The sequence below is a fragment of the Glandiceps talaboti genome, chromosome 1, assembly GCF_964340395.1.
Source record: "Glandiceps talaboti chromosome 1, keGlaTala1.1, whole genome shotgun sequence".
Lineage (NCBI taxonomy): Eukaryota > Metazoa > Hemichordata > Enteropneusta > Spengelidae > Glandiceps > Glandiceps talaboti.
The window spans coordinates 17,611,897-17,639,364 of NC_135549.1; the positions used below are offsets into that span (position 1 = coordinate 17,611,897).

A 27,468-nucleotide genomic window follows, 5' to 3' on the forward strand; every position below is an offset into this window, starting at 1 on the left:
ACACCTTTTGTTCGTTATTGAGAGCGGTACACCCCCCAACCAATGACAAACGAACGGGTGAACTGAAGTGCACTTCGAGTGTTGGTTCACGCATACTATATCTATACATGGTACGGTATTCACATTTAACATAGGTGACGTTAGGAGCTACATAGACAACTACAAAATATTGTAAAGGCATATTTTGTCTCGTTGTGACGCAGTTGAGCCGAAGTTCTGCGCGACTTTTCACCAGTACTGTTTGATAGGGGAATAATCGAGATGAAAATGTACTCTGTTCTGATCTGTTTGGTTGTAGTGACTGCTGTGGCAGGTAAGTGCATTCATTAACATAATTTGTGGTGATTTAAAAGAAACCTCAGACTTAGTGGTTGAGAGGAAACATAGGTCCAGACGTAATAATTGTCTCGATATGTTTTTCTGCCAGAGTGGTAGGATGAACACTTTCTTTGCCTACTGAACCAAAGCATGGAAGTACTACCCACTTCCATGATCAAAGTACATGTTCATGTGTTTGGATACCCTTGCATACCCTGGCCTCTTGTCTTGTACATGAATGTAGTTAGTATTAGAAAGAACGATAACACGTCAGGATGCGTGTAATCACAGACATTGGAGTTGTGGTCACGCATGACTCAAAAGTGTCCTTAACAGTTGTCGTCAATTGATCGTGACCTTACTCCCAATGCGAATGTTTTTATCTTGCCTGTATTTCTTTATTCTTGGTGGACTAAGAAAAGCCATTTTCCTCAACTCTACATGTATTATGCAATATATCATATCTGGCTTAGAACATGCCTTCTTAATTACATTACCGCTCAGACCACTAACGAACCCGAGACGTGTTTATGTTCTCCAGCGTCTATGTCTTGCCAACACAATGCTGTGGGTGGAAGGTCTATGGCCATTGAAGCTATTATTGTCTATTGAAAGAGATTAGGAGCTCTTCACTTTCTTTGTTTCCCAGAATGCCCCTCCCCAGTGTATAGTAGACATCTCCTGAGCCAGATTTGCCAGGTTTCATCACTCAGTTTTAGAGGGGTTGCGTGATACAGAATTTGGCAAATGTTTACTAAGGCGAAAATAATGCTTTTATTTTTTTTATGTCGGAGCTGAAAATCTGGGTCGGTTTGGGTAATGAGAATCAGGGTCACTGTAACTCACCAGAAACTACTGGGCTGATTGTAACTAAATTTGATACATACATTTGTTACAGCTACTGCAAGTGCTGATATTAAAGATTTTGGACAAGATCCATACAACTAGCCACATAATTACGAGCACTGAAATGTGGCAAGTCAACATTTCTACACTACATATGAATGCACCTAGAGTCCATACAGTAGTCTTCGGTCTTGTACTAAATCACATACACTTACAAATAAATTATCGTCACCAAAAAAATATTCACAATCAGGACCTGGCCAACAGTATCATTTGTTTGTGTTATAACATCTCTTTTTTTTGCCCACATCACTGATTACTCAATTTCTCAGTTTTTTGTTTGTTTTTGTGTGTGTTTTACCGTTAATATATACATACAGTATTGGGTCTTATTGGCACATTTTGTAAACTTAATGGAGGTATCAGTTGACGAGGTGATTGAATTATATATAGCTTTTGACGGTTTAAAACGATCTCATAGTGCCACTGTTTTCAATAATCAACATTTCACATTTTTTCTAGTATTCCTATGCTTTCAATTTGATGTAGATGTAGTAGTAGTAGTAGTAGGAGTAGTAGTAGTAGTAGTAATAGTAGTAGTAGTGGTGGTGGTGGTGGTGGTGGTGGCAGTATAGTAGTAGTAGTAGTAGTAGTAGTAGTAGTAGTAGTAGTAGTAGTAGTTTTGAAAATGAACTTTATTACATTGATTTTAAAAAATTGACATTACTAATGTGTACATGTAGAAATGGAATTGGAGAGGTGACGTTTAGAGAGTATAATTGATATTTACATTAAATATAATGGAAGTCATTGTTTGGAATTCAACAAGAACAAAGGGTATTTAAATTATGGAAATTGACTTTCAACTGGTATAAACCGCAGCTGCAGTATGAGGTTGTTGGTTGCATGTTGGCAGGAGTTGGTTCCACGTCTATTCAAGTCGGCTGTGTCTGTCTACCAGTATACCAGTCACACCTGTAGGGAGAGATCAAAATAGCTAGGTAGCTAGCTAGAGTGTGGTTAATGTGTTCGTATGTCCCTCCATCGAGCTCACCGCCGAACTCCAAAGTCGGAGAGCACGCGTGGAGTGCGCAGCCCTCAAAGGGAGCTCGACAACGACCATGGAAATAACAAATTGTCGGTATTTAATGCGAGTGTAAGGGCTTGGGTTTCAGGGAAGGGAGAAAATGACACGGACTCAAAATTGTAGATAACTTTATCGGTAAAAAGGTGAAAGGGTAAAACTTCTGCGGGTAGTGTCAATATTTACATATCACGCAGAGAAGAAAGCAATTAGACAAGTCAAAATTAAATCAGAATTTCTGATTCATTCGTCGGAGAAAGTCTGCTCAGAATTTCGTTTAGTGACCAATTGTCAGAAAACCTATCAAGCTGGCGAACGAGGCTGAAGTATGCAAATTCAGATTTTACTAACGTGTTGTGATCTTATCTTTGAAGATTGATCTGATAATTGGTCTGTGTACGGTGTGTTTTCACGTTTGTTTCGGAGCCATGAATGGATGGACATTTTGCTGTACAAGTTAAATAAATGAAAAGATCAAATTCACGTTTCGAATTGAATTTATTTTACTTTTTAGGCGGGTTCATTATGAACCATGGTATTTTTGGTTTTGTCGGGAATGTTTGTGTTAGGGAGTAGTTGAGGTAGACCAAGAGGGGTTGAATATGTTGACATTCAAATAATATGTGTAGTTTAGCGAGTCTTTTTCCAAACAGAATAGACAATTTCTGTATTACTCACTCCGATTTCATTTAGGAAAGTTTCAGTCGAATATACACCATGCAGGATACGCCACTGTAGGTCTCTTTCGTATAATGTGACGAGGGGATGAGGGGATGAGTAGCAGGCTTTGAAGTTTGGTTGAACGTTTTCAGGGATACCCAGAATACCACGCCAAAGTGTATCTAAACTTTCTGGTGATCGCTTTCTGTGTTGTTCGAGTCCTGTATTAAGTGTTTGTAGATGGGCCCTTTTTCGAATTTATATAGAGGAAAGTTAAGATCATCGGATACGTGTAGTTCATAGCTGTAGTGTGTATTTTCAATCATGTTATCATTTCTAGTATGCAAGTACTTAATAATTGTATTCATCCAGTCTGTGGGTATGGCTTCGTGGATTGTATCCAGGGTGAGTTGAACGATTCGTTGGGAGCGAATATTAACTCTATCAGTGATATCGGACGTCGTTAGCAAAGCGTTGTGGTCAACGTTGAAAAGATCTATAATTTTTGTTAGTCCAGCAAAAATAAAATATTCAAGTCTAAATGGCTCTTTTCTGAGTGGATGTAAAATATAGTGATTGTGGAAAAGGGGTTCCTTTAGAAATTCAACAAGATGTTCCTTTTGTCAAGCTTCCAACGTCTGAGGAGATCGATGTAGAAGGGAGGCAGATTTTTGAGATTCGTGTTCAGTTCGGTTGTAAGTTCCTTAGTGTATCTTATATTCCCAGCTTTACTGAACTAATAATCAATCATTTGAAAACAGGGGTGTTTGGAGTCTAAGTAAAGATAACGTTGAATCAATTGGATGCGTAGTGCAGTTATTCTAGTCTGTAAGTGGATAAGGTTTTGACCACCTTTATCTCGTGGTAGGTAAAGTGTGTCAGATGCAATCCAGTGTTTTCCGTTCCAAAAAAATGTTGAGGAATAAACGTTGGAGATATGTGATCGTGTATTCGGGGGGGGGGGGGAGTAAGAGCAGTGAAACAGAAAAGTGTTTTGGCAGCGATTGATAATTATGGCGCGCCCTCTATAGGACATCATTTTCGGAGCAGAGTGAGACCAGTTTTTTCAATTTTTAGCGTGATATGTTTCCACTTCTCGTCGATGTATGAAACTGTGTTGCCAAGTAAAATACCTAGGAGTTTCAGGAATGTCTGAGCCTATTATTTCACTTTTAGTTCTGATGTGGTGTAGAAGAGGTTCAATGGCAATGACCGGACAGTGAACAGCATTGTCTAATTCCCCTAGCGAAAGATAGAGTATCGTTCACTCGGATCAAGGATTGTTTTTCGTTATAAATTAAACGAATCAAGTACTTCGTGAGGAATGTAAGGTGGTACACCTGAGAGAATAAGTTTTGTGGAAGGCTAATAACAAGTGTCTCGGCATGAGCCCAACACCCATCAATGCTGCATGCGTACCGTACTGACTGACCCAAGTGATAAAAACCACAACATGTACCATTTGCTCTTGAGGCTGCAATAACGTTTTCAAGACCTGTTATTTTGGCTACTTGTTTAACACATTCTTCAATTTCCATACCTTCTATTGATTGAAAACGTACTCCATGTTTTTGAGTCATGTTCCGAAACACGTCACGGCCCTGTCCCGTGTTCCTAGCGGCTATCTTGGTTACGCCTACCGTAACCCAGATCAGGCCAGCCAAGGGAAAAAGCTGACAAAAGCTGACAAAAGACAAAAATAAACTTACTAAGAGGTAGTTAGATGTCGCACAAAGACAAACGTTGTGTAAATTCCGATAGATGGTGACTGGTGACCACATTTTCACCACGTCTACTCAGCTCAGTAGTGGTGGCAGTAGTAGTAGTAGTAATAGTAGTAGTAGTAGTAGTAGTAGTAGTAGTAGTAGTGGTGGTGGTAATGGTGGTGGTGGTGATGATGGTGGTGGTGATGGTGGTGGGGGTGGTGGTGGTGGTGGTAGTAGTAGTAGTAGTAGTAGTGGTGGTAATGGTGGTGGTGGTGGTGGTGGTGGTGGTGGTGATGGTAGTAGTAGTAGTAGTAGTAGTAGTAGTAGTAGTGGTAGTAGTCGTGGTGATGGTAGTAGTGGTGGTGTTGTTGTTGGTGGTTATGATGTTGTTGTTGTTGGTGGTGGTGGTAGTAGTAGTCGTAGTAATAGTAGTAGTAGTAGTGGCAGTAGTAGTAGTAGTTTATTTAAGGTTGAAAGCAGTACAAATAATAGAAATAAAAGTAAAAACTGGCAAACACAAACCATCTTAAACATACATTACCTCTCGTCGTTTAAACTGTCTTTCCTATGAATTTGTTGATGAATGTTTCCACGTACGTCGTAATTGAATTACACATAGCTACATCAAGACATGATTACGTGGACCAACGTGTGTTCTACTTCTTGTGAAAAACACAGAGTAACAAATACTTAAATAGTCATTATGGGCAGTATCTGAAGGTTAACTTTGTAATTTTTATATATATTTATTTATTTATTTATTGAGGAACCACTTACAAGCCATACCATGAGACGACAACAAGTGTAATGGTCGAGGATAACACAGGGATGTCTTGCTACTATTGCAGCGGTGAAATTGGATTATCCGACTGTGGTCTGCCACAGAATCCATATGATAGTAGTACAACACAATGTGACGGTGGTAACGGATGCATGGTTGGTTTTTTTTTTTTTTTTTTTTTACAATCAATTCAATTTAATTCTTTATTAACACACGTCTTTCGTCTCCTCTCAAAAGATCCTGAACATAAGCTGCTTACAATTTTCAATTTGTAGGCATGTAGTAAGGAAAACCGTATACCAAATACATTTACGGGGGTGGGGGCGTCATAGACGGCAATACGACTATGCAGTCAACACTGGAAGCGTTTCAACCTGGTGTATCTACCTTCAAAACTTCCGTACTCTCGTTGCTCATGCCACACTAGATATGCGGCTAGCTTCCCCTGGGAGCCCTGGCTTTTACTAATTAAAATGCAACTTGGTATATCAGAAAGTGTATACTTTTGCATAAAATTGGTATCACAACACATTGGGTTTCAATGCTTGTGAGGAGTCTCCCCGTAAGTTTAATGAATATTGAATCAGAGACTGCCATTGTATTAAGATACCATTTTTAACAACCTTTATGCCACCTGTCTGAATGTCATTAAATTACAATTCGACATTTCTTGACTTCAGGTATACTGCACAGTGTAAAATTTGTGAGGAAAATAAAAGTATTCTAATTACGATATATATCAATTTATTAATCTTTAAAATTTCTCAGATTTCCAAATTATTATGATTTCAAGTTACATATTTGCAAAGTTCTTGAGGAGTAACGTTTCCACCTGTTAGGACAACTACGACTTTCTTTCCTTCGACATCTGGTATTTTGTTATTCTGTAAGGCAGCAAATGCAGTAGCTCCTGATGGTTCTACCACTAAACCAGCTCCATATAATGTCTTGACAGCCTTTATAATGTTGTCATCAGAAACTAACACAATTTCATCCACAAATTCCATATTATGCCGAAAACAGTTTGGACCTAAAATGAGAAGAGATGTATAGTTATGATGCATCAAGTCATAGACCCTCCATGGTGGAGGGTCTATGATCAAGTCAAACGTGGTGGGTGATATTGATATACAAATCTAACAACTACTTTAGTACATTCAGTGATGTAATAGGGGGAATACTCCACTGGTAATAGGGCCATTACATGAGGTGATACAGGGGGATATACTCCACTGTGGTAATTATGGGCCACTACATGAAGTACTATATATAGGGGGATATACCCCACTGGTAATTGGTACACAACATGGAGAGATACAGGGGATATTATCTTTTGGTGACAGGGCCTTTACATTAGGTGATACAGGGGGATATACTCCACTGTGGTAATTGTGGGCCACTACATGAAGTAACACAGGGGGATGTACTCCACTGGTAATTGGGACACTACATGAAGTATTACAGGGGGAAATACCCCACTGGTATTGGGACACTACATGCATGAAAAAAGTGACCCCCCTCGACAAATTCTAATGAGTTCACAAATATAATTGAACACACTATGAAACTGTGTCTTCACTGTAAAAAATAAGGCTATCAGTAGTTATAAAGGGAAGGGAACTCCGAACACCACCAATATTAAATAAGTGTATGATATTACATTTACCATATAACCAACTATTGGTTGTTAGATCAAGTTTGTTAATAAGAGGAAGCATTTTCCGAAGCTGGTTCAAACTTGATTATTTTGTTTGGTACGATAAATTGGATTAAAGGTCAGTTAGCCAGGTGACCAGTTTGTCAAGGTTATTGCAGGCGAAGACATTGGCGATACGTCCCCAGGTCGATACTTAGTTGATCCTTGTTTTTATGACGTTTCGGACCGGCTGTTGGGTCCTTCATTAGTCGCAGTTCTGTCTAACGAGACAGAATTCTCGGGTATATTTAGCTTAAATTTTAGTTTTGTTCATCAAACAGAGATGCAAGTAAGAACATTTTAAGAAGTCTCAATGTCCTATTGGGCTGTATTTTAATGTCATTTACATGCATTTATCTTTTCCTTTTGCCTGTATATCAGTGCTTTATTAGTCTTCAGTTCTCTACATTTGTGTGTAATTTGTATTTTTGTCTGTTTGGGGTGAAGCTGAAGGAAAATTTGCGTCGAGGACAATAAAGTTACATTGAATTGAATTGAATATGAATATTGTTTCTCTCTGCAGGTGCAAACTTACTGGGATGATTACGACATGAAGACCAAGGTTATGAGAGACTGTGCATATGACGGGTGTTGGAGCGGCTGCAATGGGCCCCGGATGGATGGTAAGTTTAGTAGTACATTTGTATTACGTTAACAATATTTTCAGGATGTTCGCTTGAATTTTTCTTTGTATATAATATCCTAACCATATATATATATTTGTGTGTGTGTGTGTGTGTGTGTGTGTGTGTGTGTGTGTGTGTGTGTGTAAACCATCAAACGTCAGGATTTAATTTATTTGTCAAAACTGCTCTACTCATTACTTTTGCACTCATATATATATATATATATATATATATATATATATATAGAGAGAGAGAGAGAGTCTGTTTGTTCTACGTGACAACTTACTGACGTGTACGTACGCCATTACTACGTCATTAGTAACGCTATTCAATACTCATGGCCTAAGGGTTTCGTAACTAAAGTCAGAAGTCGAGTAGTGACAATGCCCCTTGAGTCACAAAAATAATTGGGAATAATATGCTATCATTAATTTTTCACACAGATTGCACAACGTGTTGTTATGGAAATAATTGTAATGAGAAGCATGCTGAGGACAGACCAATTATGGCTTTTGCACCATCTACCGGTCCTACAATGATGGTAACCATGACGATGTCGCTGATTGCTTTCTTCATGCTGTAGACTTGAAGATGTCACGAGATGATGGCAAACCGATTATCTATCCAATACGATTAATTATTTTGTAGATATAATCATAATCTAATAATAAACGAATTGAATCAAGCACTAACTAATGATTAATACCTGTATACTTATTATTCGACTTCCATATGCATATATTTTGCCTTTCATTATTCATTACCCAGTTTGGACATGATTCAAACAAGAAATTATACAGGTTAACAGAATGTACTTACAATTCAGTGTTTATGGAATTAAAACATTATCACTATTTTTTTTATTCATCTCGTGAATTGTCATTGTACCTGTACCTTTAATTTTCTTGTAATTGTAATTTTCGTGGACTATTGTGCGTTTCACTTATTTTTGTACTTCATTGATTAATGATTGCAAATGTACATCTCTTTCAATGACTATTGTACCTTTCACTGGTTATTGTATCAGTCAATATCGTACTTTTCATTGGTTATTGTACCAGAAAATATCGTACCTTTGATGGTTACTGTACCAGTTAATATCGTACCTTTCATAGGTTATTGTACCAGTCAATATCGTACCTTTCATTGGTTATTTTAACCGTCAATATCGTACCTTTTGTTGGTTATATTGTACCAGTACAGTCAATATCGTACCTTTTAATTGGTTATTGTACCCGTCAATATCGTACCTTTCGTTGGTTATATTGTACCAGTACAGTCAATATCGTACCTTTCATTGGTTATTGTACCCGTCATTATCGTACCTTTCGTTGGTTATATTGTACCAGTACAGTCAATGTCGTACCTTTTAATTGGTTACCAGTCAGTGTCGTACCTTTCACTGATTATTTGTGTAACTTTCCTTGATTATTATTGTAGCAATTGTAAAATTAATGGGCATGGGTCAACTTGTGACACAAAGTTTATCTTAATAAAATGCTTTAATACATGTAACTCATTTAGTATATCATATTCATACCAATGTACATATATGCCTTGTAGTGAGTATAAAATCTCTAAATAACATTAACAAGTTTTCCAATGTACAGTTTCACCATGATTGTAATGTACACTACATATTTTTGATACACATAAAGATTATGCCATCAATAATTATACTGTTATCCTACAGATCTCATGGTTAGAAGGATATATATGTAATTTTTTTTAATGAAACAAGAAATAACAGAGAAATGTTCTGATCTGGCCCAAATAACAGAAAAATGTTCTGATCTGGCCGATGTACCTTCTTAAGATCACGAATGATAATGTATTTAATATGAACATCTGTAATGTCTATAATGTTTTCTATGTGCTGCAATAAAATATTCCTTTGAATATCTGTGCCATCTTGACTGGCTTACATTTAAAGATGACTGTATTGATGTATGATGTGGTTTTATGTGACAACATCGGAAAACAAATTGCTAAAGGAAGGTTCACTATAAACCATTGGGGATTTCTCATCAAAGTTCTATTGTTTATTTTATAGATTTGTCAATGACCATATGTAAAATACCTTGCCAAAAAGGCATCATATACAATCACATGCCATTTACCAAGGGCTTGAGGCAACAATTGTGGTGTCTATAACAATATCGAATAACGCCGTGAATATAGACAACATCAACAAGTTCCGTCAAGTTCTTGTTTATCATTATATTCAGTATCTTGAATCGCTAATTAATATATAATTAAAATACGCAGAGAAATACATATATTTAACTCGATCGAATCGCACTGGAATACAAATAGAATATACGGGACGCTGCTGCGGAGTGTACCGATTGAATAGCACCCCCAACGGTCGTAGAATTTACTTCTCTGTCTTGTCCAACGATCACGAGATCGAATGATTCGAATCTTGGAATTTGTAAATTCAACCTCCATGACCTCAGCATTTGCTCGATGTGCTCTATTTGCTTATTTGCAGGTGATGACAAACCTATTATCCATCCTGTCTAATTAATACCCATATGTGGTTCTAATCAAAGATAATCATACTTTAGAATAAATACTGAATTAAGCACTGAATTTGATTTATACCAATATCTTCTAATTCGTTTAAACTATCATATCCATATTTGATTTGTGTGTTTGTTTGTTTGTTTGTTTGTTTGTTTGTTTGTTTGTTTGTTTGTTCATTCATTCCTAGACAGATTGAATAAGCGTATGAAGCGTTCATTTATGACGTATTCAGATATAATTGCAAATTAACAGGAAATGAGGTAATAGAGAAGTTTACAGCATGTACAATATTTCATCTCAAATTCATATTCATAATTATTCAAGTGATATTTCCCATTTTTAAAATCTCTGTGAATAAAATAAATTATCCAAACTATTTTCGATTCATATCTAATATAACCGTTCATTGATTACTGCAGTATGAATAGTAGTAAGACCATTAATTGTACGATGTGATATATTATATGGTCATCTCAATGAATTGTTATGTTATGTTTTTCAATGTGTTTATAGTAGTATTAAAATATTCTTCTGAAATCCTTTGTGTCATCTTGTATGTCTCTCCTTGTAATATCATCACTGTCTTAACACTAGAAACTGTTCTGTCCTAAAAGGATTCAAATCAATAATAAACTAATATCCTAATCGTAATGACCTGTTCGCTACAATATAGGTAAGTCATTTTATGAACATCTGCCAAAATTCTGCTGCAAAATCTAAAAAGAAAAAGAAAATTATTCACACCCCCGTGATAATATCATTCTATCTGACATTAAAATTACAATAGGGTGGGGGAGGTGGCCATTGGAATGGGTTCCCACCGTGCATGCGTCTTCAGCCATATATTTGACAAGTCAGTTCAAACTTTGCACAAAGTGAAAGAATTGCAGCCATCTTTAAATTAAGTATGTTGTATCTGTATGACTTTTGACTATAAAATCGGTCAGTATATAAGTTAACTTTGTAGTCACGTCGTTCACACACACTTCCTTCCTAGTCGGATCTCAGTAATTCTTAATTAGGTGAGTTATCCATTGCAACGTTTTGTTTGTCCCGGGCCCTTTTTTTCTATCAAAGCATATTTGGGGAATCTATATACTTCGACGAGCCATCCTTAGCACACTTGGAGGTGCATATCATTAGGAACTCTTCATTTTGGATTCAGCCTACAGTTGAGAAAATATGACTGTAACATATAATGTAACAAAATATAATATTTTGTTACATTTGCAACAAAACTACTTCAATAAGGAAAATACGAAAGATTTTTAACATGTCCATAAAATGAAAAAAAAAACATTCTGCGCAGAAAATTGTTATTGTTCATAAAAAAAGTTTCACGATACTTTTCAGAATTATATTCATTCGTTGGTAGATTACAAGGAAATTTTATGTCATCTCCCGTGAGTGAAATTGTGGATTTGTATACGCAGCAACATGAAATAGTGCGTTGACCTTCTTGCTTTACTCACCAGCTCTGTCTACCTATAAGATTCCCACCGATAACTTTTTTTCAACAATGGTTGTAGACATAACCAAGGATTTCTTCTACCGTGATACTTACGAACTTTGCGATGTAATCACTTCTTTAGAACCAGGTACAAGGCCCGTCAACGATCGGATGAGTCATGTGTGTTCTTTCCCTTAGTACAGATTCAATCAACAATCCACCAGACAACCAACGATGGGCAAAACGTGAATAGCAATTGATTGTGTTACAAAGGTAGTTCACTTCACAGTCGACCTAATTTACAGGCCAAGAGATCTGATATGATCACTTCTCTCCACGTGTTTCAACACTGTAGTAAGACTTCAGTGTTAACGGACGAGTAAATACATGCCTGATATTCCCACAAATACCGAGAAACTTGGATTCAACCATAGATAATGAAATCTGTAAGATTTTGTGCTTGTGGGAAAGTACAAAGACTGAAGTGACAATCTACAATTGCAAGTAAAATCTAACAAGTGTTATTTTTTTATGTCTGTCATGTTTGCAAGAATACAGTAAAATCCATACAGTAACTTTTTGTAAAATAACACATTTATTTAATCTTACCGTCGTTGACAGTGGGAGCGCTTAGAAGTTAACGAACGACAATCATGACATGGCAAAATAGCATAGGTAATATGATCTGTGTATTGCTGGTATAAGAACTTTCAAAACTGGTCATATGCAAAGTTGTGTTATTCAGAGTTGACATTTTTCTCGTAGGCAGTGGTACAACCAGGTACTTTTATGTCGGTTTTGCTCTGGTACACCTTTTGTTCGTCATTGGGAGCGGTACACCCCCCAACCAATGACAAACGAACGGGTGAACTGAAGTGCACTTCGAGTGTTGGTTCACATACTATATCTATACAGGCTACGGTATTCACATTTAACATAGGTGACGCCAGGAGCTACATAGACAACTACAAAATATTCTAAAGGCATATTTTGTCTCGTTGTGACGCAGTTGAGCCGAAGTTCTGCGCGACTTTTCACCAGTACTGTTTGAATCAAGATGAAAATGTACTCTGTTCTGATCTGTTTGGTTGTAGTGACTGCTGTGGCAGGTAGGTGCATTCAATAACATAATTTGTGGTGAATTAAAAGAAACCTCAGACTTAGTGGTTGAGAGGAAACATAGGTCCAGACGTAATAATTGTCTCTATATGTTTTTCTGCCAGAGTGGTAGGATGAACACTTTCTTTGCCTACTGGACCAAAGCATGGAAGTACTACCCACTTTCATGATCAAAGTACATGTTCCTGTGTTTGGATACCCTTGCATACCCTGCACCCCCGTCAATGCTGCATACGTACCGTACTGACCCAAGTGACAAAAACCACAACAGTACCATTTGCTCTTGAGGCTGCAATAACGTTTTCAGGACCTGTTATTTTGGCTACTTGTTCAATACATTTTTCAATTTTCAATTGATTAAAAACTTTCTCCATGTTTTTGAGTCATGTTTCGAAATACGTCACGGCCCTGTCCCGTGTTCCTAGCGGCTATCTTGGTTACGCCTACCGTAACCCAGATCAGGCCAGCCAAGGGAAAAGGCTTCCAAAAGCTGACAAAAGACAAGAATAAACTTACTAAGAGGTAGTTAGATGTCGCACGAAGACAAACGTTGTGTAAATTCCGATAGATGGTGCCTGGTAGCCTTGATTTCGAAGGAATATCGGGAGCACCTTTTCACCAAGTCTACTCAGCTCAGTAGGGGTGGTGGTGGTAGTACAAATGTAGTAGTAGTAGTAGTAGTAGTAGTAGTAGTAGTAGTGGTGGTGGTGGTGGTGGTGGTGGTGGTAGTAGTAGTAGTAGTAGTAGTAGTAGTAGTAGTGATGATGGTAGTAGTGGTGGTGTTGTTGTTTGTTATGATGTTGTTGGTGGTGGTGGTAGTAGTAGTCGTAGTAGTAGTAATAGTAGTAGTAGTAGTAGTGGCAGTAGTAGTAGTAGTTTATTTAAGGTTGAGAGCACTAAAAATATAGAAATAAAAGTATAAACTGGCAAACACAAATCGTCTTATACATCATTACCCAGGGCCGTAGCCTGACCAAATTGCCTAGGGGGGCAGCACTTTGTCTTGGTGGAATCATGCATTTAAAATTTAGAAATGTGCTAATTTACATAATTTTGCATGTAATTTACATAATATATATTTTAGCATACGCAATTAAATATCATATGTAAGGGGAGAAAAAAATAAAAAATGATGGTCAACGGGTAACCCAACCTATCACATTGTGTAAGTAGGTCGATTTCATTTTTTCACTTGACTTCCTTGACAAGAATGATACAAACCATATATAATGTTAGCAAAATATTTCAGGTTGAGTTTAGATAGAACTTATTCAGTCATCTTGATACTATCTCTTGCAATTTGTCTGCATAGCTACAGTTAGGAAATGTACACAATTTACGGTTAAACAAATTGTGTAGTTCCTCTCACTCTCTCTTCTTAAAAATGCCCGCCAAATGAAACTCAAGCATTATTTTAGCCACCCCCTCTGATATAAAATCATATGGTACAGTGACGCATAAGAGATGGCCAACTACAATCATACTTCGAACGAGATTACTTCACACAGGATGTGGATTTCACATGCATAAGGAGATGTCTCTAACTAGCTCTAACCTATACAGCAGGGAGGTACTTTTTTTTTTTTTTTTTTTTTTTTTAATTAATTTCCAAAACAACTGCAAGACAATACAAAGGCAAACAATACATTACAGAGAAAACACAGGACGTACAAACAGAGAGGGGGAGGGTTAGTTAACTTAATTAAATAAATTAATACATGGGATTGGAAATAATTACAATTGATAAAGAATAATGTAACAATATCTTGAACAGAAATATCCGTCTGTAATGAAAGGACTAAGCACAGAATCCTAACTTGATCACAGGAAAACACCCAATCCCCACTCAGTTGAAAAAACCAGTTGCATGACTTACAGTAACGTAATAATTACAAAACTAATGAATCCCATTTGTGCTCCAGGGCTCCTCTGCGCGCAAATTTAATTTCCATATCCTTAACACTTTTGAGATAACTAATAAATGAATCAAAATTGGAGTCTGGACGTCTTTCAATTAACCTAGCTTTATACAAAAAAAATTTGCCCAAGATGATAAGGTGATTGACTAAATTGAAGATTTTGTCGCTAATGTCAAACTTACCAAAAATCACATCTGACATAGACAAATGAATATCAGGAACAAAATTAAGGAGTAAAATAAACTCGTCCCAAAATACTTTAGCTGCAGGACACTCCCAAAGGAGGTGATGTAAATCTTCATTTTCAGGGCACCAGTTGCAACAACTGGTGTCTTTAATTCCCCATGTATTTAATTTCTGGTTTGTGGCGAGAATGTTATGCAAGATTTTAAACTGAAAATTTCTGATTTTTTCCTCCGTGGTTACCCTAAATGAAAGATTCCATATAGTTTTCCAGTCAAACTGTGAACAATCAAAGGAGGAATCCCATTTCCCCAATACAGTTGGGGCTTGAAAAACAGAGTGTAATAACAAATCATATACTTCCTTTGTAGTAACCTTATTAAGTAGTTTTCCTCCAACTTTCGGAACAAAGCGATTCACATTAGGTGTTTGAATAATATTGGGACTATGTGATCTCATCTCTGTCTTCCATTTACGTGGGATTGCATCTAGTAAACCAGCATAAGATAAAAAGTCAATTTGAACATGGAATTTCTGTTTGAAATCATTCCAAGAGAGAATATTACCATAGGGATCAAACAGATCCTTAATGTATAATATACCCCGATCATACAGCCTTCTATAAAACACTGATTTTCCGCCAATCCTAATATGTGAATTATTCCAAATAATCTCCTGAGCTATATCAAGACTGGTTGACGGTTTCTTCCTATATACTTTTGAAAGAGTAAACCAACTGTTTAACGCCTCTTTGTAAAACAAAGGCAAGTGACCTAAGCCTAAACAAGAGGGATCAAAGTTGCAGCAAAGAAGAAATCTAAGACCACCAATTTTATTAAAATAAAATTTAGGAATTATTGACCATGAAGCAGTAGATTCTAAAAGGCGTTTTAGCCACATCACTTTTATTGCCTGATCAGTAATGGCTATTGATGGTAATTTAAGACCCCCTTCTGAAATTTGACCAATCATAGTACTCCATTTCACTTTAGGTCTTTTATTATTCCAAATGAAAGAATTAATAAGTTTCTGAGCTGCAAATTTGATATCCTGAGGAATAACTAAAGAAGACATTTGGTAAATAAACTGGGAAATCCCAAAAGTCTTTGAAAGAAGGATTTTACCCCTAAACCCAATATCCCTGCTAGACCAAATATTTAGCTTTGTCCTCAGAGTAGAATCAGTTTTACCAAAATTATTCTCTAAGTTTGCCGTACTATTATATGATAAATAGATTCCAAGAAGTTTAACTGATTCTGAAGTGGGGGTCAAGCTGCATATTTTATCTTTACACTTACGCAGGGAGCCCATATAAACAAGTTCTGTTTTTGCATTGTTGATTTTAAGACCTGAACAAATAGAAAACAGCTGAATAACTGATAAACATGCAATAACAGAATCTTTGTCACTGAGGAGGATTGACATATCGTCTGCAAATAAAGCCAATTTTGTGCTATTGTTTTCAGGGAGTTTTACCCCTTTTATCTCCTCGGTATTTCTGACAGCAATGGCGAGGAGCTCTATTGACATAATAAAAAGGATCGTAGACAGGGGGCACCCTTGCCTAATACCTCTAGAAGGACTGAACCAACCGGTGTAATGACCATTATTTAAAACACAACTTTTTATATTAGTGTAAAAAACCTTAACCCATTTAATAACCGAGGGACCAAACCCAAACAGATTCAAAGACTTGAACATAAGCGGCCACTCTAGGCTATCGTATGCCTTCTCTAAATCTACAAGTAGTACGACACCTGGGGTATTTGTCATTTTTGTGTACTCAAGACAATCGCGAATAAGGTGAATGTTTTCTGCAATATTCCTACCCTTAATGAAAGCCCTTTGATCAGGGTGAATTACTGAAGAAACGACACTGCTCATTCTCTTAGCAATTGCTTTACTAGCAACTTTATAGTCAATGTTGAGGAGTGAAATTGGTCTCCAGTTCTTGTTTTTTTCAAGCGTCTGACCGGACTTTGGAATTAAACTAATTACCGCTTCACATTGCGAAGTAGACATTTCGCCTTGATTAAAAGCATAATTAAGGGCGGCCGTGAAATGGTCTCCCAAATCATCCCATAGAGCAAAATAGAATTCTACCGAAAGGCCATCCGAGCCTGGCGACTTATTTTTTTGCATTGACTTCAATATTTCATAACATTCTTTGTTTGAAAGTATGCCTTCGCAACTTTGTGCATCTTCTGGACGTAATTTAGGAATACGGTTTACGTTGAAGAAGTTTGTATTGATAACGGGGTCATTCATGTCCGGAGAAGTTGTTTTGTAAAGCTTACTATAAAAATGCTTAATATAACTTAGTAAATCACCTCTCTCCGAAATCCGAGTACCATCGTCATGCGTAAGTTCCTTAATTGTTTTCCTAGACGAGTTTTTGGATTCCAAGTTAAGAAAATATTTTGTGCTTTTCTCCCCTTCCTCATACCAGCGTGCTTTTGACCTTATTGCTGCTGCTTTGGATTTATAAATATATATTGACTCTAACTGCTGTTTATAGTCATTGTATTCATTGAGGACACGCTCGTCAAGATTTTCATTAATAAGCGCTTCAAGTCGAGAAATTTGAGAAGTTATCTTCTTTTCTTGGTCTCTTAATTCGCGGGCTTTGTTACGACTATACTTCATTGACATTTCCTTTACCTTAAATTTAAAGAATTCCCAACGTGATTTTGGATTACCGTCGTGATCGTTAAGGATGCTATTCACAAGTTGACGGACTTCCATTATGTAATCTTCTTGAATTAAATGACTATTATTGAATTTCCAAAAACCCGGTCCACGAGCGTCAGCTGTAGAATTTAAAGACAAAGAGACAAGACTGTGGTCAGTCATAATAGCTGGTGTGATGTCACAATTCATCAAATACGATTTCCAGGTGCGCGGGACAAAGAAATAATCAAGCCGGGAGGCTGATCTCCCCCTTCGCCACGTATACTGTACTCTACCAGGGTGAAGCAGACGAAATGCATCTACACAGTGATTTGTGGTTAAAAAACGAAAAACTGCCTTTCTCGATTTTTTTTTATCATCGATAGTACCCACCCCCATAGAGCAACGATCCTGTTCCGGGTCCATTGCAATATTGAAATCACCTCCACACAGAATTGGCAAATGTGGAAAATTCAAACTAAGATGCTGACTTAACTTGTCAATAACATTAATTTGTTCTGTTCCCGCATTGGGTAAATACACATTTACTAACACGAAATGACGTTTGTTGCATTTAACTTCAGTGGCTACATAACTTCCATCTGTACTAAAAATGAATTTCATAATGTCAAAACTGTGGTTTTTCTTGAAAAGAATTGACACACCCCGGCTACGATTTGTCCCGTGGCTAAAAAACATATCACTTCCCCATTCCTTCTGCCAATACCTTTCTGATTGAACGGTGCTATGACATTCTTGCAAAAATACAACATCCACTTTTTTACTTTGCAAAAAATTGAAAATACATTTCCTTTTCCTTTCATCACCTAACCCTCTCACATTTAAAGAAAGAAATTTAAGACAATCCAAAACTACACAAAACACGCAACAAAAAAGTGCGACACGGGAAGGGCACACTAAAGGTGGCCCAAACAAGAGAAAAACTGCAGAGAAGACGCAAGCAAAAAAATTAAATAAAGCAGCAAGGTGTACAAAAAGGAAGCACCTCCTCCCAACAAAAACAAACTAGAGATTACACAGGGGGATATCACTATTCAATACAGTATCAAAGTAATTTGGAGACCCGTTAAAGTTACATGTACAAAACACACTTAATTGTTCTATTCCCGCAAAGTTTTTACTCTGTCTTCTGAGTCTCTATACTTCAGGATAGCAGGGTAGGCGATAAACGGCTTCCAAGATGGGTGATCCCTTTTCAATTTTTTCAGAGCTGGTAATAACGCCCGGCGTTCTACACGGAGTTTTGGTGAAAAATCTTGAGAGATGAAAATGTTATTGCCTTGGAATGGGTTTCCTTTTAAAGTGGTTGCAGCTCTCGATAGAATCATTTCTTTTTCATCAGTTCTCACAAATGCAACGTGTATAGGGCGTGGCTTCGTGTCCTTGTTGTTTCGATTTTGTACCGGTGTACGGTGCGCTCTTTGTATATCTACTTTGGCATTTTCCAGCTTCATATGCTCCCGTACAAACTTCTTAATAAATTCTGTACAAGATTCACCTTCCACTTTTTCAGGCACGTTATAAAACACCAGGTTATTCCTTCTCAGTCTATTAGCGAAATCATCATGCTCCTCTATTAACTTACTTACATCCGCTCTCTCAGCTTTTGAAATTTTCATTTCACTCACTTCTTTCTGAGTATATTCCAAGGACTCTCGAAGCTCTCCACATTCTTGTTTAACAGACGATACCACTCGAATCAACTCATCTAAACGTGCGTCAATGACATCCAGCTTTGATAAACTTGCAATGATAAAATCGAGTTTACCTTCATTGGAAACAAGGTCACTTGCAACAGGTGTGCTCGCAGGCGATCTTTTGTCCATGACCATTGTTTTACATGGTGGGCTTGATACGCTATCCAAATCACTTTCGGTAGACCCACGTTCTTTTCTACTGCATTTTTCTCCAGCAGGGAGGTACTTAGCCAGACACATTCCATCTTGTTTTGGGAGAAAGACGATTATCACCTTGATTGCTATTGATTGGAAGGAGAGAACTCCAAGGGTGAATTTTTTTTAAAGACAGTTTAGGAGGCCATTTAGAGGCATAACATATCAAACCATAGACGTAATTTAAAGTCTTCCAATGCTTGAATATGGTAATAAAATACCAGAATTTAAATATGATATGCATTACATATTATCTGGAAGTGTATTTTGTTGTGACAAAGCTGTAAGATATTTTGCGGATGTGCACTTTGTAAATGACTTCTCCTGAAGTTTAATTTCGTTCCAAAGAATCCAAAAGCAAAACATTTCAAAACTTTCAGACTTTTGATAGCCCAATGACTGCTCAGCCCACTCCAATAGTCGTAAACTTTTGTTCAATTCGTTTTAGTGCACATTGGATATGCAACACTTTAATTTAATCTCATCATGCTTGTATGCATCATCAAACCCAAGTAACCACTGTGTATAAGATATTATATAATTTGAAATAGAATGTGTATTGTTACATGAACTATTGAAATATCCTTAATTTTGAAAAAAAAAAAATTTTAAAGTTTAATTTCGTTCCAAAAAATCCCGAATAAAGAGCAAAACATTACAAGACTTTCAGACTTTTGATGGCCCAATGGTCGTAAACTTTTGTTCAATTCTTTTTAGTGCACATTGGATATTTAATCTCAATTCATGCTTGTATGCAACATCAGAGCCAAGTAAACCACTGTATAAGATATTATATAATTTGGAATAGACTCAAATGTATATTGTTACATGTACTATTCAGAAAATATAAAGAAATATCCTTAATTTTGAAAAAAAATGCGAAGCCCACATGAGGATATATTGCCCATTACCAAAAAAAATATACTAGTAGGTTGAACAGCTTTTTCAATTTCAATTTCTGGTCTAATGTCGTATCTTTCAAAGTAGTTGCCGAAAAGATGTCACATTCAAAGAAAAAAAAATGGATTGTGTTTTCTCAAACAAGGTGAACTCAGTTGATTCTCCTTGTCATCATTATAATGGAAACGGAAGTTTGGATTTTGATGTCGAAGGTACAGCTCTGTTTACAAATTTAGGGCCATACTTTCCATTGTAAATTATCGCTTCAAAATGAATTGGAGAATAACGTAGTGTCAGTGTGCAATGAGACAATTATATCAAACATTTTAACCAAAGACAACGTCGAACACAATTTATTGAAAGTAGATCTTCAATGGGTTGATCTTAAACTGCGTACCTAGTTTAATAGTTTTTCAGGGCCACCAAATATTCCAAAAAGAGATCTGCCGTTTTATCAGTATGAACTGTTTTAATATAAGATCGAGCGCATTTTCGGAGTCACTGCATGCAGCATAGCAGGCGACTTCACGTTGAAAGGCGTTTTCCGTCTTTTTTGAGTTCCACTCGCTGACATTATAATTGCGACTTGCTATCTTCAAATGAAGGAGACTTTCAAGACTACTGTTACTCGCGGAAAATGCACAGTGCGTGTGCACACTTCTTTTAAGTTGCTGCACTAACTGGACACATTTTAGTCAAAGTTAAGCCAGCGTACAATAGAGATATAAGATACATATTAGCGAGGAGTCAGTGTACAGTCAATAGTGAACAATCAATTTAAATCGCACATGCTAGGAATCTTCACGTAAATAACGATTTTTACTACAAACATCGCTATGCATTCAAAAAGTAGTTTTTTTCTCTCTGTTTTCCAAAATCTCAGGGGGGCAGCTGCCCCCCTTGCCCCCCCCCCCGCAGGCTACGGTACTGTTACCTCTCGTCGTTTAAACTGTCTTTCCTATGAATTTGTTGATGAATGTTTCCACATACATCGTAATTAAATTACACATAGCTACATCAAGACATGATTTCGTGGACCAACGTGTGTTCTACTTCTTGTGAAAAATACCGAGTAAGAAATACTTATACAGTCATTATGGGCAGTATCTGAAGATTAACTTTGTAATTTTTATATTTATTTATTTATTTAGGAACCACCACTTACATGCCACGCGAGGAGCCGATATCTGAGGATAACTCAGGGATGTCTTGTTACTATTGCAGCGATGTAACTGATTACTCCGATTGTGGTAGCACACAGGATCCTTATAGTAGTAATACAAGACAATGTGACAGTGGAAACGGATGGTGCATGGTTTGTTTGTTTGTTTGTTTGTTTGTTTGTTTGTTTGTTTGTTTGTTTGTTTGTTTGTTTGTTCTTTTTTTTTTACAATCACTTCAATTTAATTCTTTATTAACACACGTCTTTCGTCTCCTCTCAAAAGATCCTGAACATAAGCTTACAATTTTCAATTTGTAGGCAAGTAGTAAATAAAACCGTATACCAAATACTTTCACGGGGGTGGGGTGGGGTGGGGGCGGCATAGACGGCAATACGACTTTGCAGTCAACCCTGGAAACGTTTCAACCTATGTATGTACCTTCAAAACTTCCGTACACTCGTCGCGCATGCCACACTAGATCTAGGGCTAAGGGGTGGACCATTTGATATCCTGGGGGGGGGCTTGGAAGATTTCGGGGGGGGGGGGAGATGCCAAGTGGATTTGCTTGAAAAAAAAATCCGGATATGAGTGGGTGATGGAAAAAAATAGATGGACCACTGCTGCTAGAAAAAAATATCTTGGCAGGGAAATGATGCACAGGTTCGAGTATACTGTTCAACCTGCTCGTACCTCTCCAAATCATGACACACAGTTTCAAACACATGTTAGGGACCAGTCAGTTTCGTTAGCCTGTGGTACATATATATATTTGTTCTTGTCTCTGTTTCTTTCATAAATGGTTTAAATATTACTTCATGTAAGGGTTCAAACATAAATATACATAAAATTATACATATAATACATGTATTACCTAGCTACCACACTAGTTACAGAACATGCCATGTAAGTGTTTGGCTGTTTCACAATCAGTGCTTCACTTATCTTGCACTTTGGGGCAAAAGTGAACTTGAAGGTTTTGTAATGGTAATCTTTATACTATTGGATAGTTTATAAAAAGAACTCAATCTAAATTATTCTAGTCTCTTCAGTAGAAATTTGTCAGAAGGGGTGATATACTTCCTATTTCAGACAATACACGTATAGACACCACAACTGAAATTCAAGTTTCTATTGTACACTAGGTATGACCTCCTAAAGTGCTCTCACACATCAGTAATTTTACTATGCATGCAATATCAATGCCCCTATAACAATTTTACAGGCCCACGTTTATAACATGGAAAAATTATTTAAAAAGGTTATATTTACTTTAGCTTTTCGATGCTTGGCAATATATATCTCAGAGGCTATGAATAACATAAAAATTGCCATAATAGAAACAAAAAACTACAGATTTGGCAGGGGGGGCCCCTTGGACTCCATCACCCCAGAGGCCACTCATTTGTTAAACCAACAATAAGATTCACCAAAAAACTTGAAAAGTTTCCAGGGGAAACCCCCTAGGAACCCCCCCCCCCCATAAGAGATAGACATGTCCAAGCCTCAAATCAAAGTTCTTCCCTCCACCTCTTACTGTCAAGATGCTATGAAACTTTACTTCAAAAATTTTACAACCATGTGTAGTTGCTTTTTACAATTGTTAGAGCTGTCTTGTAAAGCTTGCAAATCATTGTTTGAAAGTGTCTGTTAATAGCCTGGAAATTGGCTTTAAGAGTAAAAATCCTCCAGGGCTTCCTCCATCTCTTACTGTCAAGATGCTATGAAACTTTATTTAAAAAATGTTTCAACCTCACGTAGTTGCTTTTTACATGTGAGAGCTGTCTTGTAAAGTTTGTAAATTATTGTCTGAAAGTGTCTGTGAATAGCCTAAACATTGCCTTTAGAAAGTAAAAATCATCCAGGGCTTCTAGGGGGAGACCCCCTAGACCCCCTTCACACAAGAGGTAGACATATCCCAGTCTCAAAAGCTCTTCCCTCTACAGCTTACTGTTAGATGCTATGAAACTTTATTCACCGGGGGTCAGTGACTTTTTCCTGACCCAATGGAAAAAAACACTGACACTCCCCATCCCCCCCAAGCTGGAGAAACTGACCGGTCTATCTGAATGTCTGAGCTCACCAATCAAGTTTCCGATTTGTATTTTCAGTGTGTCATCATACCATGGCATAAAAACTGTCATTGATGTTTATTTAATTGAAAATCATACTTGTATGAAATATGTAGTTTTCTAAATAAAATCTGTGTGTGATAGAACAGCATCTTTTTACTCTCTGTATTACCCTGTGCGAAAACCAAACAGAAAATTGTGGCAACAAATGTAGGTGTTCAACATTGACGTAAAAAAAATCCGGATATCTCAAAGAAGCAAAGAAAAAAAAAGTTGCCAGCATAGGCGAAGGAGAAAAAAAATAATTCTCAGGCAAGCAGGTGGGAAAAAAATAACGACTCTCCACCAATCTTCCAAGCCACCCCAGGATATCGAATGGTCTACCCCTAAGCTTCCCCCTGGGAGCCCTGGCTTTTACTAATTAATATGCAACTTGGTATATCAGAAAGTGTATACTTTTTGCATAAAATTGGTATCAAAACACATTGGGTTTCAATGCTTGTGAGGTGCCTCCCTGTAATGTTACCCATGGAGTTACCCCCCTCCCCCTGACGATTGACTTATGCTGTGTAATTTCTCTCTCAGACGAAAACCTACTGGGAGGATGGTATGCGGCAGATCTTGAGAGACTGCACAGAAGACTGTTGGGCTGAAAGTGAATCCTGCCATGACGGGGGTGGTAAGTTTTAAGTATAAGATTTTTTAATTCAATTACCAAGCTTTACTCATTACTTTTGCACACACACACACACACACACACACACACACACACACACACACACACACACACACACACACACACATATATATATATATATCGCACAATGCGTGAAACTCCGAGTTACAACCAAGAAAGATATATATATATATATATATATATATATATATATATATATATATATATATATATATATGTGTGTGTGTGTGTGTGTGTGTGTGTGTGTGTGTATATATATACATGTATATGTATATATATATATGTATCTATATATGTATATATATATATATATATATATATATATATATATATATATATATATATATATATATATATAGAGAGAGAGAGAGAGAGAGAGAGAGTCTGTTTGTTCTACGTCACAACTTACTTATGTCTACGTACGTCATTACTACGTCATTAGTAACGCTATTCAATACTCATGACCTAAGGGTTTCGTCACTAAAGTCCGAGGTCGAGTAGTGACAATGCCCCTTGAGTCACAAAAATATTTGGGAATAATATGCTATCATTAATTTTTCACATAGCATGTACCACGTGTTGTTATGGAAATAATTGTAATGAGAAGCATGCTGATGACAACATTCCAATTATGGGTTTTGCCCCATCTACCGGTCCTACAATGATGGTAACCATGGCGATGTCGCTGATTGCTTTCTTCATGCTGTAGACATGAAGATGTCACGAGATGATGACAAACCGATTATCTATCCAATACGATTAATTATTTTGTAGATATAATCATAATCGAATAATAAATGAATTGAATCAATCACTAAATAATGATTAATACCTGTATACTTATTATTCAACTACCATATCCATATATTTTGCCTTTCATTATTCATTACCCAGTTTGGACATGATTCAAACAAGAAATGATACAGGTTTACAGAATGTACTTACAATTAAGTGTTTATGGAATTAAAACATTATCACTATTTTTTTATTCATCTCGTGATTTGTCATTGTACCTGTACCTTTCATTTACTTGTAATTGTAATTTTCGTGGACTATTGTGCATTTCACTTATTTTTGTACTTCATTGATTAATGATTACAAATGTACATCTCTTTCAATGACTATTGTACCTTCATTGGTTATTGTACCAGTCAATATCGTACCTTTCATTGGTTATTGTACCATTGGTTATTGTAGCAAATTGTAAATGGGCATGGGTCAACTTGTGACACAAAGTTTATTTTAATAAAATGCTTTAATACATGAAACTTGTTTCGTATATCATATTCATACCAATGTACACGTGTGCCTTGTAGTGAGTATAAAATCTCTAGATAACATTAACAAGTTTTCCAATGTACAGTTTCACCATGATTGTAATGTAAACTATACATTTTTGATACACATAAAGATTATGCCATCAATAATTTTACTGTTATCCTACAGATCTCATGGTTAGAAGGATATATATGTAATTCTTTTGATGAAACAAGAAATAACAGAGAAATGTTCTGATCTGGCCCAAATAACAGAAAAATGTACCTTCTTAAGATCATGAATGATAATGTATTTAATATGAACATCTGTAATGTCTATAATGTTTTCTATGTGCTGCAATAAAATATTCCTTTGAATATCTGTGCCATCTTGACTGGATTACATTTAAAGATGACTGTATTGATGTATGATGTGGTTTTATGTGACAACATCGGAAAGCACATTGCTAAAGGAAGGTTCACTATAAACCATTGGGGATTTCTCATCAAAGTTCTATCGTTTATTTTATAGATTTGTCAATGACCATATGTAAAATACCTTGCCAAAAAAGGCATCATATACACTCACATGCCATTTACCAAGGGCTTGAGGCAACAATTCTGGTGTCTATAACAATATCGAATATAGACAACATCAACAAGTTCCGTCAATTTCTTGTTTATCATTATATTCAGTATCTTGAATCGCTAATTAATATATAATTATAATACGCAGAGAAATACATATATTTAACTCGATCGGATCAAGGGCATGAGGCAACAATTCTGGTGTCTATAAGTTATAACAATATTGAATAACGTGAATATAGACAACATCAACAAGTTTCGTCAAGTTCTTGTTTATCATTATTTCAGTATCCCGAATCGCTAATTAATATTTAATTATAATACACAGAGAAACACATATATTTAACTCGATCGAATTGCACTTGAATACAAATAGAATGTACGGGACGCCGGATCCGACGCTGCTGCGGAGCATGCTGCGGAGTGTACCGATTGAATAGCGCCCCCAACGGCCGTATAATTTACTTCTCTGTCTTGTCGCGCGATCGCGAGATCGAATGATTCGAATCTTGGAATTTGAAAATTCAACCTCCACGCGCTCAACATTTGCTCAATTTGCTCAATTTGCTCATTTGCTAAAAAAGGAAGGGTAGGACACTCTGTATTACAAGTTTAAGCAAGGAATGCGTTCGGAGCTCGAGTATGGCAAACAGCGCGTCAGCTGTCGCGAGAGAACTAAGCGTCGATTTTGCACCATGATCGATCATGTTCCATTAAAGCATTTACAGACTAAATCTACCCTTATACTTTCTTTTCCTTTATTCTATTTTAGAGTCTTCCCTATTTATATAAACTTTTTCTGCGATTATTAAAAATGTTTCCAGAAAGTGTACAAATACATACGTACAAATCATTTCTGGCCTCATACCCAAAATAACAAATATGTGTGTATAATGAGTTTATTAAAATATACTTTGAATAAAGAAATAAGTATGTAAATGAGACTCATAGCTAACTTGGGCCTTTGTCACCTGTATCACATCATTATCATTTTCGGGTTTCACCAGAATTGTTGCCTCATGCCCCTGATCGGATCGCGCTGGAATACAAATAGAATATACGGGACGCTGCTGCGGAGTGTACCGATTGAATAGCACCCCAACGGTCGTAGAATTTACTTCTCTGTCTTGTCGCGCGATCACGAGGTCGAATGATTCGAATCTTGGAATTTGAAAATCAACCTCCACGAGCTCAGCATTTGCTCGATTTGCTCAATTTGCTCATTTGCAGGTGGTTCTAATCAAAGATAATCATAGAATAAATACTGAATTAATCACTGAATTTGATTTATACCA

The 27,468-nt window shown here is 36.7% G+C and overlaps 1 protein-coding gene across 4 annotated transcripts; it reads left to right on the top strand.

The window, feature by feature from the left end:
• Positions 1-106: 106 nt before the first annotated feature.
• LOC144447607 (uncharacterized) lies at positions 107-27,468 on the top strand. Of its 4 annotated transcripts, XR_013482045.1 has the most exons (6): positions 107-313; positions 5,381-5,550; positions 7,615-7,714; positions 8,161-8,316; positions 10,210-10,256; positions 27,404-27,468. XR_013482045.1 is itself a non-coding variant. In XM_078137719.1 (4 exons), exons 1-4 carry the CDS (start codon positions 262-264, stop codon positions 8,298-8,300), a joined length of 462 nt encoding a protein of 153 aa, XP_077993845.1. In that variant the 5' UTR covers positions 107-261; the 3' UTR covers positions 8,301-9,594. The 4 variants fall into 4 exon arrangements, 3 of the variants coding, with proteins under 3 accessions (XP_077993845.1, XP_077994024.1, XP_077993951.1); XM_078137719.1 differs by lacking the exons at positions 10,210-10,256; positions 27,404-27,468 and having other exon boundaries at positions 8,161-9,594; XM_078137898.1 differs by lacking the exons at positions 5,381-5,550; positions 7,615-7,714; positions 8,161-8,316; positions 10,210-10,256; positions 27,404-27,468 and adding exons at positions 21,552-21,715; positions 24,218-24,311; positions 24,896-25,963 and having other exon boundaries at positions 110-313.